The sequence below is a fragment of the Apostichopus japonicus genome, chromosome 12, assembly GCF_037975245.1.
Source record: "Apostichopus japonicus isolate 1M-3 chromosome 12, ASM3797524v1, whole genome shotgun sequence".
In the NCBI taxonomy this organism is placed as follows: Eukaryota; Metazoa; Echinodermata; class Holothuroidea; order Aspidochirotida; family Stichopodidae; genus Apostichopus; species Apostichopus japonicus.
The window spans coordinates 24945365-24957110 of NC_092572.1; the positions used below are offsets into that span (position 1 = coordinate 24945365).

Consider the following 11746-nt stretch of genomic DNA (forward strand, 5'->3'; position numbering starts at 1 on the left):
CGGGTCAAGGAGAATGGAATAAGCTCATATGACGTTGATAAAGACAAATGTATATCAATGATACGGTATATGATAATCATACAGTTAAATGTTAATCATACATTTAGTGTCATAAACATACCAAAACGGTTACTACTCCAAAGCCTCCGTGTAAAAGAACGAATAGATGAATAGTTTAATATCACGCACTAAAGGCAACATCTGCTTTAGTTTTGTAATGGCGGTTTTCGCAAGTGCCAAATATAACGGATTATATCTCATTGATACAGATGTGCTATACACGATGGTTGAGTTGAGATAACGTCTGCAGATGACTGTATGGATATATCTCGGCAATTAGCACTAAAATACAACATGCCTTAACCCTACCCAAAAAAAAAATGTCACGATTGAACATCATGACGTTTACTAAAAAAAAATTGCATAATAAATCATATCTAGTTATCATATAGCTAATTGCAGGAAAAATCATAAGCATGACATTGTCATTTTCAAGCCAAATCCAGCCAGTCCGTTTAACTTTTTGGCGTAATATCTCATTCATTTGTCCCATCTTGAGCACAACTGTCCATTCATGCTTTGTAAGAAGTCACACATCTCAACGAAAGCAATTCTAGAGGACAGTATAGCCTATATTATTATGCTAAGCATACATTTGTAATAACATTTGACGAAAATATTTCTTCTCTAGACTCTAGGCTACTTTGTTTATAGATAGTTGCCAAAAGGCTGTCATGCATTATTTCAGATCGCTGGAAATGTCGTTCAGTTGTACAAATGTAGATCGTGAATATGCCAGTGGCTTTGCCCGCGATGTATTACTGTGTACCAATCCTTGAACGCTGCCATTGGGTTTCTCTGGAGCATAAAACAAAAAAAGTAGAGCCGTTCATGAAATAGGATAGCTGTCTGAGATCCAAAACACAAACTTGTTTAGCGGCGAGTCCGATTCTTATGTAACCATGTTAGTTTCAACTTTTCCATTTGTCAAAGTTTCATCTTATGTTTCCTTCAAAATTATTGGTAGAAACAAAGAAGAGTATCAATTTGAAATGCATATGATTTATATATGAGGACTTGGAGCAGTCTTAATATTGCTGCAATAGTTATTGAATTATTACTCTTTTATTTAATTAAAGAGATTTCTGCTGTGTGAGCAAAATGAGACAACTTTACAGACTACTTACCGCCATTCATCGCGAAATCTAACAAACTGTATAGAAAGTAAACAGAAAAACAAAGATATTACTAGTGGAATATTCAAGTGATGATGATAGTTCCAAGCGTTAGCGAGACACTATGCTAATAAAACGTATCAAGGCATCAAATATAGAACAATATATATATTACAGTACTTAGTTGTTAAAGAGATTTGTTACTTATGGCTATGCTTCTCAACTCACCGATTTTGCCTTCGTAGATACATATACCGACAGCCATTTTCTTTCTAAGTCCCAATTTTGCAAAATTACTGAAAAAATAACTAAACTTTTAGATGTATTTGTGAAGTAAATGTTATTTACCTCTGCCTGGTATTGATCATCGGTCACCATATCACCACCACGTTTTTCCTTTAGTGAAGAAAGTGAAATGAGTTAAATCACCATCTTTGTTATCGTCTGAAGCGATCACGTTAGGAATTTCATAAAACAAATGATATGTTGCATTGATGGCTTAAAATGACAAATGACATGATAAATTACGATATTTTCATTGAAAACACTTCCCGACAGTCAAATAGTTTAGTGGAAATCATGGCTCACCTTCCATTTTCCGGTCGAATCGAGACGGTACCAAAATGAAATTGGTATCCACAATACTGTTGATGGAAACATAATTGAAATATTATTTTATGTGGATTCCTTCTGACTAAATGTTTAATTCATATAGGCTTCTACATAAATGTATCTTAAAAAACAACAACAACGTTCAGATCCACTTACACACGGAAATGTCTAAATTATTTATTCTTACTGACCGCTGTATAAAAACTTTGCTAACTTTAATTGACTCACATGTTTTTTTTATTTTTTTTATAATTTATCTAGAGTTTATTATTGTAGAACATGCACTGACGTACATTAAATATTATATACACTTACAAGGAATTATTGCTTGCATTATTCGAATCGAATTGTGTATTTTCTCTCGTAGTACAGTTTGGTCTTAATTTTCCTTGTTTTTTAAATTGTTTTTAATGATACTAAATAACAAGAAAAGGATAAGAAAGAGATATTGCCCTGTACCACGAATGTTCTTATGTTGAAGTTGAGTCAAACTGTAGGTATCATCAAATCCATCTTCCGGTAGCCAGCAACATTCCAACCTGGAAGAAAATGCAGTTTTGTAAAACATGGATGGTTAAAAAGTAGTAATGATAGAAAAAACATAAGCACAGTAGTTGTGTACTTCTTAAGAGAACAAATGAAAATCAAGTTAAAGATGGTAGTAAAGACGACATTTCCTGTTCTAAAGACTACCGTCAGACCTTTACATGAAGCTTGCAAAAGTCATATGAGTCTGCCTATATTGATGAGTTGCGAACTGAACTTACTCCACTTTTTGGAGGTCCCTGCAGCAAAGTATGTACTTCAACATGTTCCGCGTTTCTTCAGTAGAGAACTCTCGACCAATTTCCGTTATTTTAAGGCATTTAATGTAAGCCAATTTGCTAATCTGTAGACCCGACGTTAAATGAATGATTCCTCCTGTTGTGTCAGCGTGATGTACACAATCTTCAAGATGTAAACATTTAGTTTGAATCTACAGTAAATAAACGTTAACAGTTATGTGAAATTGGTGTTACCGGGTGTAATAAAGTAAAAATCACTCACAAACTCATTATGTTCGTATTCAAACCATTATACAAGAAAGAGAACATGCCCATAACGTAAAACAAACTCAGGCGTATTGAAAGTAAATGAATGGCTAATTTATATATTGCTTAAATTGAAGAATTTTTCGAAATGATTTCTTCATGCTTAATGAATAAATATAAGTGAACTGTACTAACCTCAAGTTTACACGCGATGTCAATTAACTGTAATGTAGACCTCTGAAGAAGCTTGCTGCTGTCCTTACTTAAGAGAACTGTCTCTACGCAAAGTTCCTGAACATTTTCTTTAATCTTTTCAATTTCATCTGTTGTTTCAAGCAAGCAAAGAATTGCAAATTTGTCACCATCTTTAAGGCTTTGCAGGTATTTAATAATCCTAGGAGCCACTTCTGGATTAAGCCCACATGCAAATCGATAAACATATTGGAGATTAAACGGGTCTAACCGACTCATCACTTGAGCTAATTCAAAATCTGATATTTGCATGATATAGTTAGAAAGGAAAGTTGCAGCATACCATTCACAAAACAGTTTGTGATGGAATCTTACTTCAGTAGTTTCTTGAATATGCTCCGAATCTGAAATACCAGGCTTATCTATGATATTGGTTACATCTTCAGCCACCAAAATACCAATTCTTATAAAGTTTGAATAAACTTCCTCTCCCACTACCGCTAACATTTCTTGTTTGTTCCAAGTTATCTTCTCTTCTTCTGCAGAAAGACCGTTAAATGCTAGTTCATCCAATCTTGCATGCGATTCTCCAAATGCACGAATCTTTTCAGCATTGTCATTATCTTTGTTGTCTTCATGGCCATAAAAACACGATACAATATACCGGAAGAAGGCAGTAACGGAGTGAAAAGTTACTTGGTTATCCCATTTATAAATGATATGAGCATACATTGAGAAAAACAAAGGTACTACCATAAATTCACCAAGAATTGGACTTTCCTCCATACGCTGTTTTATCCGTTCTGCGACATTTGGATCATCTTTCACCGCCTTACGAATATATTCATTCCTCGCGTTCTCATCGAAGCCTGACAATCTAGCAAAGGATGTATTTGGCGCTAGTTCCTTAGGTAGAACATTTGACCTTGTTGTTAATATGACTAAAGCATTTTGAAACATAGACCTTTTTATGATATTACATATATCGGTTTCTTCATTCCGATGAGGAAACTCATCATAACCATCAAAAATAAAGACGACAGATGGGCTCTTTTGAAGAATATATTTTACGTCATTGTCGTCTAAGACGGTGTCCGTCGGAAGCAAAATGTGTTTTATTGCTTGGAATATAGATGTTACACCTTTTAGTCGTCTGAGGCGAAGAAAAATTAACATGTCTACGTGTTTGAGGGGTGATTTTGAGTTTCCTGTACACCACTCATACACCAATTGAAGAGCAAGAGTTGATTTGCCCTGTCCGGGATCACCTTCTACAACTCGTAAGAATGACGTTATTGGATATTCTTTTACGACAAGACACTGATAAGATCCAAGAACATTCCAGTTAGGCTGTCCTCTTACTCCAGTCAAAGTTTGAAGCTCCATACAGCCTTCTACAAAAATATCGCCTATGCCAAATATTCCGTCTCGAATGAAAGGAACTGGTCGTATAGTGCTGTACTGGTTTTCGTAAGTTGTTTTCATTTGTTGAATAAACATTGCCATTTTCTCTGAGGGAAGCAACAGAAGAAAATCCGTTTTACTTTACCAGTCACCAACGTTTGGTGATGATATCTTAATTACTGTAATGTTGGCTAACTAAATGTTTGTTTGTTTGAATGGCATCACAGAATTACTTGATATGAATAAAGTCAGCAAATGATTTGCGAATTCGGTGATAAATTGAACCAATCTCCTTGGTCGATTGTAAAGCGTGTTTCTAATCGCCTGGAAACAGTACAGTCCTGTAAGTTTCACAAGATGGTCATTTTGTTTTGTCAAGTGCATGCACTACTGCCACTAAGAACTGTAAACTATAACGTTTCCTGAATATGCTAAAATGGAAACATCACGTGAGTTAAATTGTTAAATCATAATAATTACCATAGAAAAACAATCATGAATTATTTCCTTCTTTTGTTAAGCTTTTTATCTGTGTCAAAACATTATAATATAAGCAGATGGGTTATTTTGAAACGTGACTGGTATTGTGTCATCGGAATGCATCATCAACGTATAACATTTTCCAATAAAAGAATGGGATATGTGTTATTGTACATGCAAAATTCTGCTATAGAATCAAATTGAAGGCAGCTGGAAGAAAAATACATGATGAAATGAATAATACCTGAGACGCCGTCTGTGGATCCGGGCAGCATTGTGTTAAGCTAAAGTTGTATCAATAAAAAAGAAATATTCTTAGAAAAACACTTGGTTTTATTATTATTGCTTTTTTTGGGCTTAAAATTTATTGATATTAAAGAAAATCGTATAACATACGAATAAATTTCGATGCAATTGTTCCTGAACGGAAATACATTCAAAAAAATTAAAGTGTTGAACTTGATTCTTCAAAACCAAAAGCCACATATATTCCTGCAACATCTCAACCCTTTTAGTACACACGATGGTGCTACACACAGCGGTTACTACTGACTACTAACATACACGAAATGTTAGCTAAAATAATGTTGAAGAGTTCAAGACGTGTCTAGCCAAAACATTACTAAATAAGACCAATTTTCGTCCGCTACAATTATCAACGAGATCAATTTAAGTAATAATTTAAAAAATAATTGTTTGTTTACTTACTTCAGTTCTTTCGGGGTCTTCTATGCTTGTCCTACTTTTCCTGAAGTAAACTGCGTGAGAAAGAAACAAATGAAAGAAAATAAGAACCAAGTTACAAACGATGATGTTATAGTTGTCGACACCAATTGTCATACAATGCAATTTAATCCTGAACAAACTGTAATTCCAATGTTATTTTTAGGTTGCAAGAATACATGTTTAGCATATCACGAGTGTAAATTAGTGTTGTAATGTAACAATACACTACACATACAAGTCCTGTACATTACCTCTGAATATTACAGCAGCAATGATCAAGATGATAATTACGACTGCAGTAGGAACCAAAATAATCGGCAACAATTTTCCCGGCTTTCCAACCGTTTCAATTGTTGACGATTGTTGGCTGTGGCGTAGACTGGATGTTGTAGAGATTACAGGGTCTGCATGAATAAAAAGGAACCAAGTCATTTCTTATAGTAATGCATAAACAGTTTAAGTATGCACAACTTTTTGAGACTTTCTCAATCTTTTAAAGATCTAAAAAAAAAAAATCTAAAAAAATCAGACTTATGACAATGATGACGACAATGGCGAGTACGATATTCATAACGATGGCGATGATCATGTCCAAGTGACGGCAATGAAGGGGGTTATGGGTTACATGATTTACAAGAAGGTAATTAACTTATTGTATATCATATAATACAACCTACTTCCGAGGATAAGTAAGTCAAATTCCGTCGACCACTGTGGTATTTCACTGGTTGATCCATCTGTATCACAAACCAACGTCAATCTGGATACATCGTTTGTAATAATCTTGAAAGTAGAAGTTAGCACAACGTCAAATGTGTTGCCTTTCGATACAACTTCTACTTCTTTCTTGGAAAAGGATATGGCAGTTGAATGTTTTGCGTAAAGCGTTCTCCAGCTAAGTGTAACCTTTGGTCGTATTCCATGCAAAGAACATGTTAAGATTCCTTCTTGGTTAACTTTTAACACACAATATTGATCAGCTCTGCAACCATTAATGACAGGATACGCAGGAATTGGATTAACTAAAAAGAGAAAAAAAATACCTGTGTCACGAACGCTGGCATGACTTACATTTGGGGTTGCTGACGCGGGGGGGGGGGGGGGGACGCTGAGTTACACACAGTGAAATCACGAGTCAATCTCAAGTTGAAGCACAGTCGTTCTCGAACTTGGAGCATATATTATCATAGTCTGATATCCATTAACGTAAGAGTAATACAAACAAAGCAACACTGTTCTTCCTTCGTTTATTACCGACGTGTGCTTATCCTAACGTCTACATTTCCAAGATTAAGGTAATGTACGTCCAACGAGGTGCTATAACTACGGGGTTTTTTCCACCTGGACCACGAACTGGGATTTATTAAGCTATCCACTAACTTTCAACTCGTCACTGAATTGGACCGTATTCTATGCTTTAAAATCTCATAAGAGAACTTTTATTTCTCTTTTCATATGTGTTTTTGTCCTTTACAGTCGGAAATATTTGCAATACTTTGAAATGCATTCTAAAGAAATTGAATTCCTATATCTAACTACAAGAAAAACATGAAATGTCTCCGAGAGCTGCAGCTTTCGATGGATTTTACCTCTGGCCCCCACTCGGTACTCTTATACATTCCAGAGAAATGTTTCTCTCTGACAACGGATTTAGTTTTTAAAGTCGCTTAAGACAACAAGAAATATCTCCAAATGTTATGCCTTCGGGAGAAAATAAAATCCGTTCTAGTCCATGTATTTTTGTGCTTTAAATTTGCTTGGAATGAACACGACATAATAAACACTATCGCTTTCGGGGAATTCCCCTCCTAGAATCCTCACTACGACTTGAGCTTTATAGTCATGCAGCTTTATAGTAATGCAGCTCTCGGAGATTTTCCTCCACTACACCCCTTCACTCCCCATCCCTAAACCTCTCACACCTGTGCGTCTAGACAATAGCAGTGTACTTTGTAAATGTGAAAAACATCGCCAATTTAGTTGGTTATTCCGAAAAGTTGCTCGGCCAGTCATTACAGTCAATCCCAAAAGATTGAGTCGGTACCAACATTATATTACACCTCTTGCAAAATGGTGAATGTACACTACTGAATGTGGATAATGTTTCACGCTAAAGCTTATAGAAATAAATGTCAAGAAATGAAATTGAAATAGCTGTCAATGACAGCTTACTTACTGTACACAAACAGGTGGTACAAAGCAATGTGATCTGTTATACCGTCACTGTAAATACAAGCGTATAGGCCTTCGTGTTGTGTTTTCACGTGTTGTGTAGTTAAAGCACCATTTTCATCAAGCTCAAAGTAATCCGTGGTAGCATTCTCAAAGTACTTATTGATAAAAATTGCATAACCGAGATTCTCAAATCTGTTGTCATAAAGTCTTCTCCAGATTAGGAAAGATTTCTGCTCTTCAGTACATGTTATTGTCACCACTGCATTTTCCTCAACAGCAATCATATTGGTAGTGGCCGTTGTATAGTCCACGCTTCCATACAGTATTAAAATCGAAGACTCGTTACAATAAACAAAATGTGAAGAATCGTTTGCTTTGCAGACCAAAAGCGACAATGAAGCTGCATCAAAATGATCGTCCATCATCAGTGAAGAAGAGATAAATGTCACATTATCCTTTATAACCGATTTAGCTTGTGTTGTCATGTATTGGTCACCTGCTTCACTGCGTTTCGTCCAGTAGGGGTCAATTTTTGGTCGTGAATGTATAGAGCATATGACTTCACTTTCACGTTTTATTTCTTGTGTGCACACTTGCTTGTCTTCCCCGCATAAGTTAATGACTGGACATCCGGAAGGTTTGACTGTTAAATATTAGTATATATTGTATTAATATTAGAAAATATAGTGCAAGATATGCTTGTATATATTCGCTTTTTTGATAGACATCATCCCGAGTATTGATGCTATTAGAAATTAACATTATGGTGTTTTATTGAATTCATTCTAAATTTAATTTTGGCAATCCGATGATTGTAGCAGAATTTATTGGTCAATTGTTTTACTCTATGGCATGATAAGAAAATTTTAATTCTATGATAAGTGCAATGATTCAACTTTATCCATCGAGGACACTTTATTATGGTCCCAATTAGATCTATTTAATAAAAAGTATATATTACGTCATATCAAATTTGCGTAACAAGTAATCTGGTACACAACTAATACTGACGAAGGTTTAAATAATAAATTTTGTATCAATTATTTTCTTCTAGGAAACCGACTTAACATATTAACGATTCATGTGGTGTGTGGATGTAAAATACAAATAAGCATGTAATAATTGTAAAGTTATTCTCACCTGTAGTAATGACATCTACATGATATGTTATTGGTTCTTCAAATTCTGAATTAAATATCAATACCGCGAATGTTCTCTCGTGTGCCAAGACAATGTTCTCTATCAACAGCGAACCATCAACAGCAACTGCATACATACCGTTGTCACAACCACCACTTGACTGCTCGGCACTTATGCAACTTACAATTGGTTTACCTTGTACAGTGTCTATGGAGTCATACCAATGAATTGCATGGAAACCGATGTCAAATGAGCATTTTATGGTTCCTTTTCGTCCTAATTCAAGATATTGTCTCGGTTCGCAGTCATCGTTAACATCTGCGTCTGCTTGGATAGATATAAAGCAATTGAAGCAAAAATAGATCTTAATATTATAGAAATGAAATGTCAATTATATTCAATTTTTATGCTTAGCTTATGAGAGTACATTCGATTTAAGGCATTCAACGTACTATAAAACAAAACAGTCGCTACTTCGTTAGTAAACTACAGTATTCAAAATGTTAACTGTCATCTCAAACGCAATAGCGTATTAGGTCTCTAAGTTATCATTCAATAGTTGGAAACCGTTGAACAGACAAGATGGATGTTCTGGAAACTGAACACCTGTGTTCCTATTGGTACATATATTACAAAGATAGCTCCTACTACAACCTGCTGTTTTAACGGTTTCAGTTTTGAAATGATATTGTTATCTAGACTTTGGACTGACAAATAATCAATCTCAGTTACGTATTGACTTTAATAATGTTAAGCAGCACAGATTGTTTACCTTCCATAACAACTACTAAAGTTGCCTGTGCAGCAAACGACAAAATGGCCTCCCTAAACTTGTATTCCATTTGTTGTTATTAAGTTATAGGCTAGTCGACCACGAATTTCTTGTGAACTTTTGTTCGACTTTACTTCATCGTTCACTGTATTAAACCACAACACGAGTCATGCATCTCTTGAACTTTAACAGTGAGGTTTATTCAATTGGCTGTGTGTGAATTTGAACACAAGAACATAATACAAACCTCCATTACGTATGGGCTATGGATATATATGATTTGAAAGAGATGACGTCATATTTTGCTTAAAAACAAGATGATGACCTTTACGTGAAAAGCTCAGTAAAATGTTGCTCTGCTTGTGGAATAAAACGTCAACATTGTGTAAGTCGACAACACTTTGAAATGTAATGTCTTCTTACAGTTATGAAAAGAAATCTTTTACGTATACACTTACGTCCCAATGGTTCACAAGGCGGAAAGTCAAGCGGTATGTTATTATGATTAACATGTCAGTCGTACTATAAACTTCACTGCCTTAGAAACGGTACATTACAACATCCATGCATACCAATGCAAACTATCAATGTTACACCAAACGTAGATATTTTACCAGTTTCTTTGAAAGTTGTTTAACAGAATGCCTTACATATATTACATATTCTGATTATGAAAGTTGAGATTAAGGGCCAAGTTAAGATATTGTTGTGCACTTCTAGAGCAATTTCAAGCACAAAAATACATTTCATTATGAGAAATGTATCTTGGAATACATCCCAGAGCCCAGGTGGGGTTCCAGACGGCCAAGTCAACACCTCGTCAATAGCTGCAGCATTTTATCTTGTTGTCTTTACCTTTTCAATTGCAAAGGCCTATATTGGTAAAATGAGTTATTCTGAATGCAATTATGTATCTCTTAAATATTATGTCTGGCGTTATTGCATTCTCCCTGCCCCTACATTAAATAGTACATTTGTTATCCACTCAATGCATTTTTCCTCTGATGCCATAATGATTAAGCTGATAAAGCAAAATGTTGTGGTCGATACTGTCAAACGCTTTCGAAAGATCAAGAACAAATAAAATGAAATCGTATCAATATCTAGGGCATTGGACAACTTGCCAACCGCGTCAGCAAGTGCCAGCTCCGTTGAGTGTTTAGGCCTGAATCCATATGGACCATTAAACAATACGATGTGATTGTTAATGAAGTAAAAAATACGATTATATACGGTTCTTTAAAAAATCTTAAAGAAAGTTGAAAAAAGAGAAACTGGTCTATAGTTGTCATCATGTATTGGGTCACCTTTCTTATAAACAGGAATGACTTTAACAAGTTTGACCTGATCTGGAACAATCAACTTGTCAGAGAGCAATTATAAATGTAAACCAGGGGTTTGGAAATATATGCAATAACTTTTCTAACCAGCCAGGTTTCATGTCATCAAAACCTGCTGATTTAGACAAACCAGATAAAGCCACTGTAATGAGTTCTTCCTCATTTGTTGGTGTCATCAAAACTGTATAGGAATTAGGCCTACCGATGTAAGAATTAGCAGTTGTCCTACTCTGAATAGCTGCAGCCAAAGAAGGTCTAAAATATTAAATTCTTTTGCAATTTCCTCAGGATCAGTCAGTACATTGTCAATAGTTTTTTTTGCGCTTTACTGACTGGAGAATGCCACTACCTATCCACGGGTGTCACTTTTTCGACGTTTAAAGTTGGTTAAGTAGATAAACGGAAAACAAATATCATAAACATCTTTCACAGTGGCAGTAAAATTATCGTACGATGAATTTACGTTATTGTCATTATAATTATGGTCCCAGCTAAGATCACTCATCACTGAGAGAGAAGGATCGATGTTGGCCTTGGAATAGTTTTTTGTGAAGTAACCATTCTGGTAGTTCCCCTTCTAAAACTTAGTAAATAAGAATATTGGAAAATGGTAACTGTTGACGGTGATTAGCACCCAGACAACAATTAGCCCTTACATTGGTAATTATGTGATTGATTAAAGAAACACACTCATATTTT

The 11746-nt window shown here is 35.2% G+C and overlaps 1 protein-coding gene across 1 annotated transcript; it reads right to left on the minus strand.

Annotated features, from left to right (window-relative positions):
* Window positions 1–31: 31 nt before the first annotated feature.
* LOC139977608 (uncharacterized) lies at window positions 32–9338 on the minus strand. The gene is made up of 13 exons (XM_071987024.1): window positions 8936–9338; window positions 7797–8438; window positions 6298–6642; window positions 5872–6024; window positions 5603–5652; window positions 5139–5178; window positions 3014–4521; window positions 2555–2763; window positions 2247–2326; window positions 1764–1819; window positions 1524–1571; window positions 1188–1213; window positions 32–858 (listed from the first exon to the last, which is right to left on the minus strand). The coding sequence occupies exons 1-13, from the start codon at window positions 9069–9071 to the stop codon at window positions 819–821; spliced, it is 3333 nt and encodes a 1110-aa protein (XP_071843125.1). The 5' UTR covers window positions 9072–9338; the 3' UTR covers window positions 32–818.
* Between the last annotated feature and the right edge of the window lie 2408 nt (window positions 9339–11746).

What these genes read in the sequence shown, in the direction of transcription:
- LOC139977608 (XM_071987024.1), bottom strand. Translation starts at nt 9,071, where the DNA reads ATGTATGCAGTTGCTGTTGATGGTTCGCTGTTGATAGAGAACATTGTC. An exon ending in TGTAGATGTCATTACTACAG is followed by an intron (nt 8,439 to 8,935) that starts GTGAGAATAACT and finishes AATATTTAACAG; the next exon opens with TCAAACCTTCCGGATGTCCA. An exon ending in TGCTGCTGTAATATTCAGAG is followed by an intron (nt 5,653 to 5,871) that starts GTAATGTACAGG and finishes TTTCTCACGCAG; the next exon opens with TTTACTTCAGGAAAAGTAGG.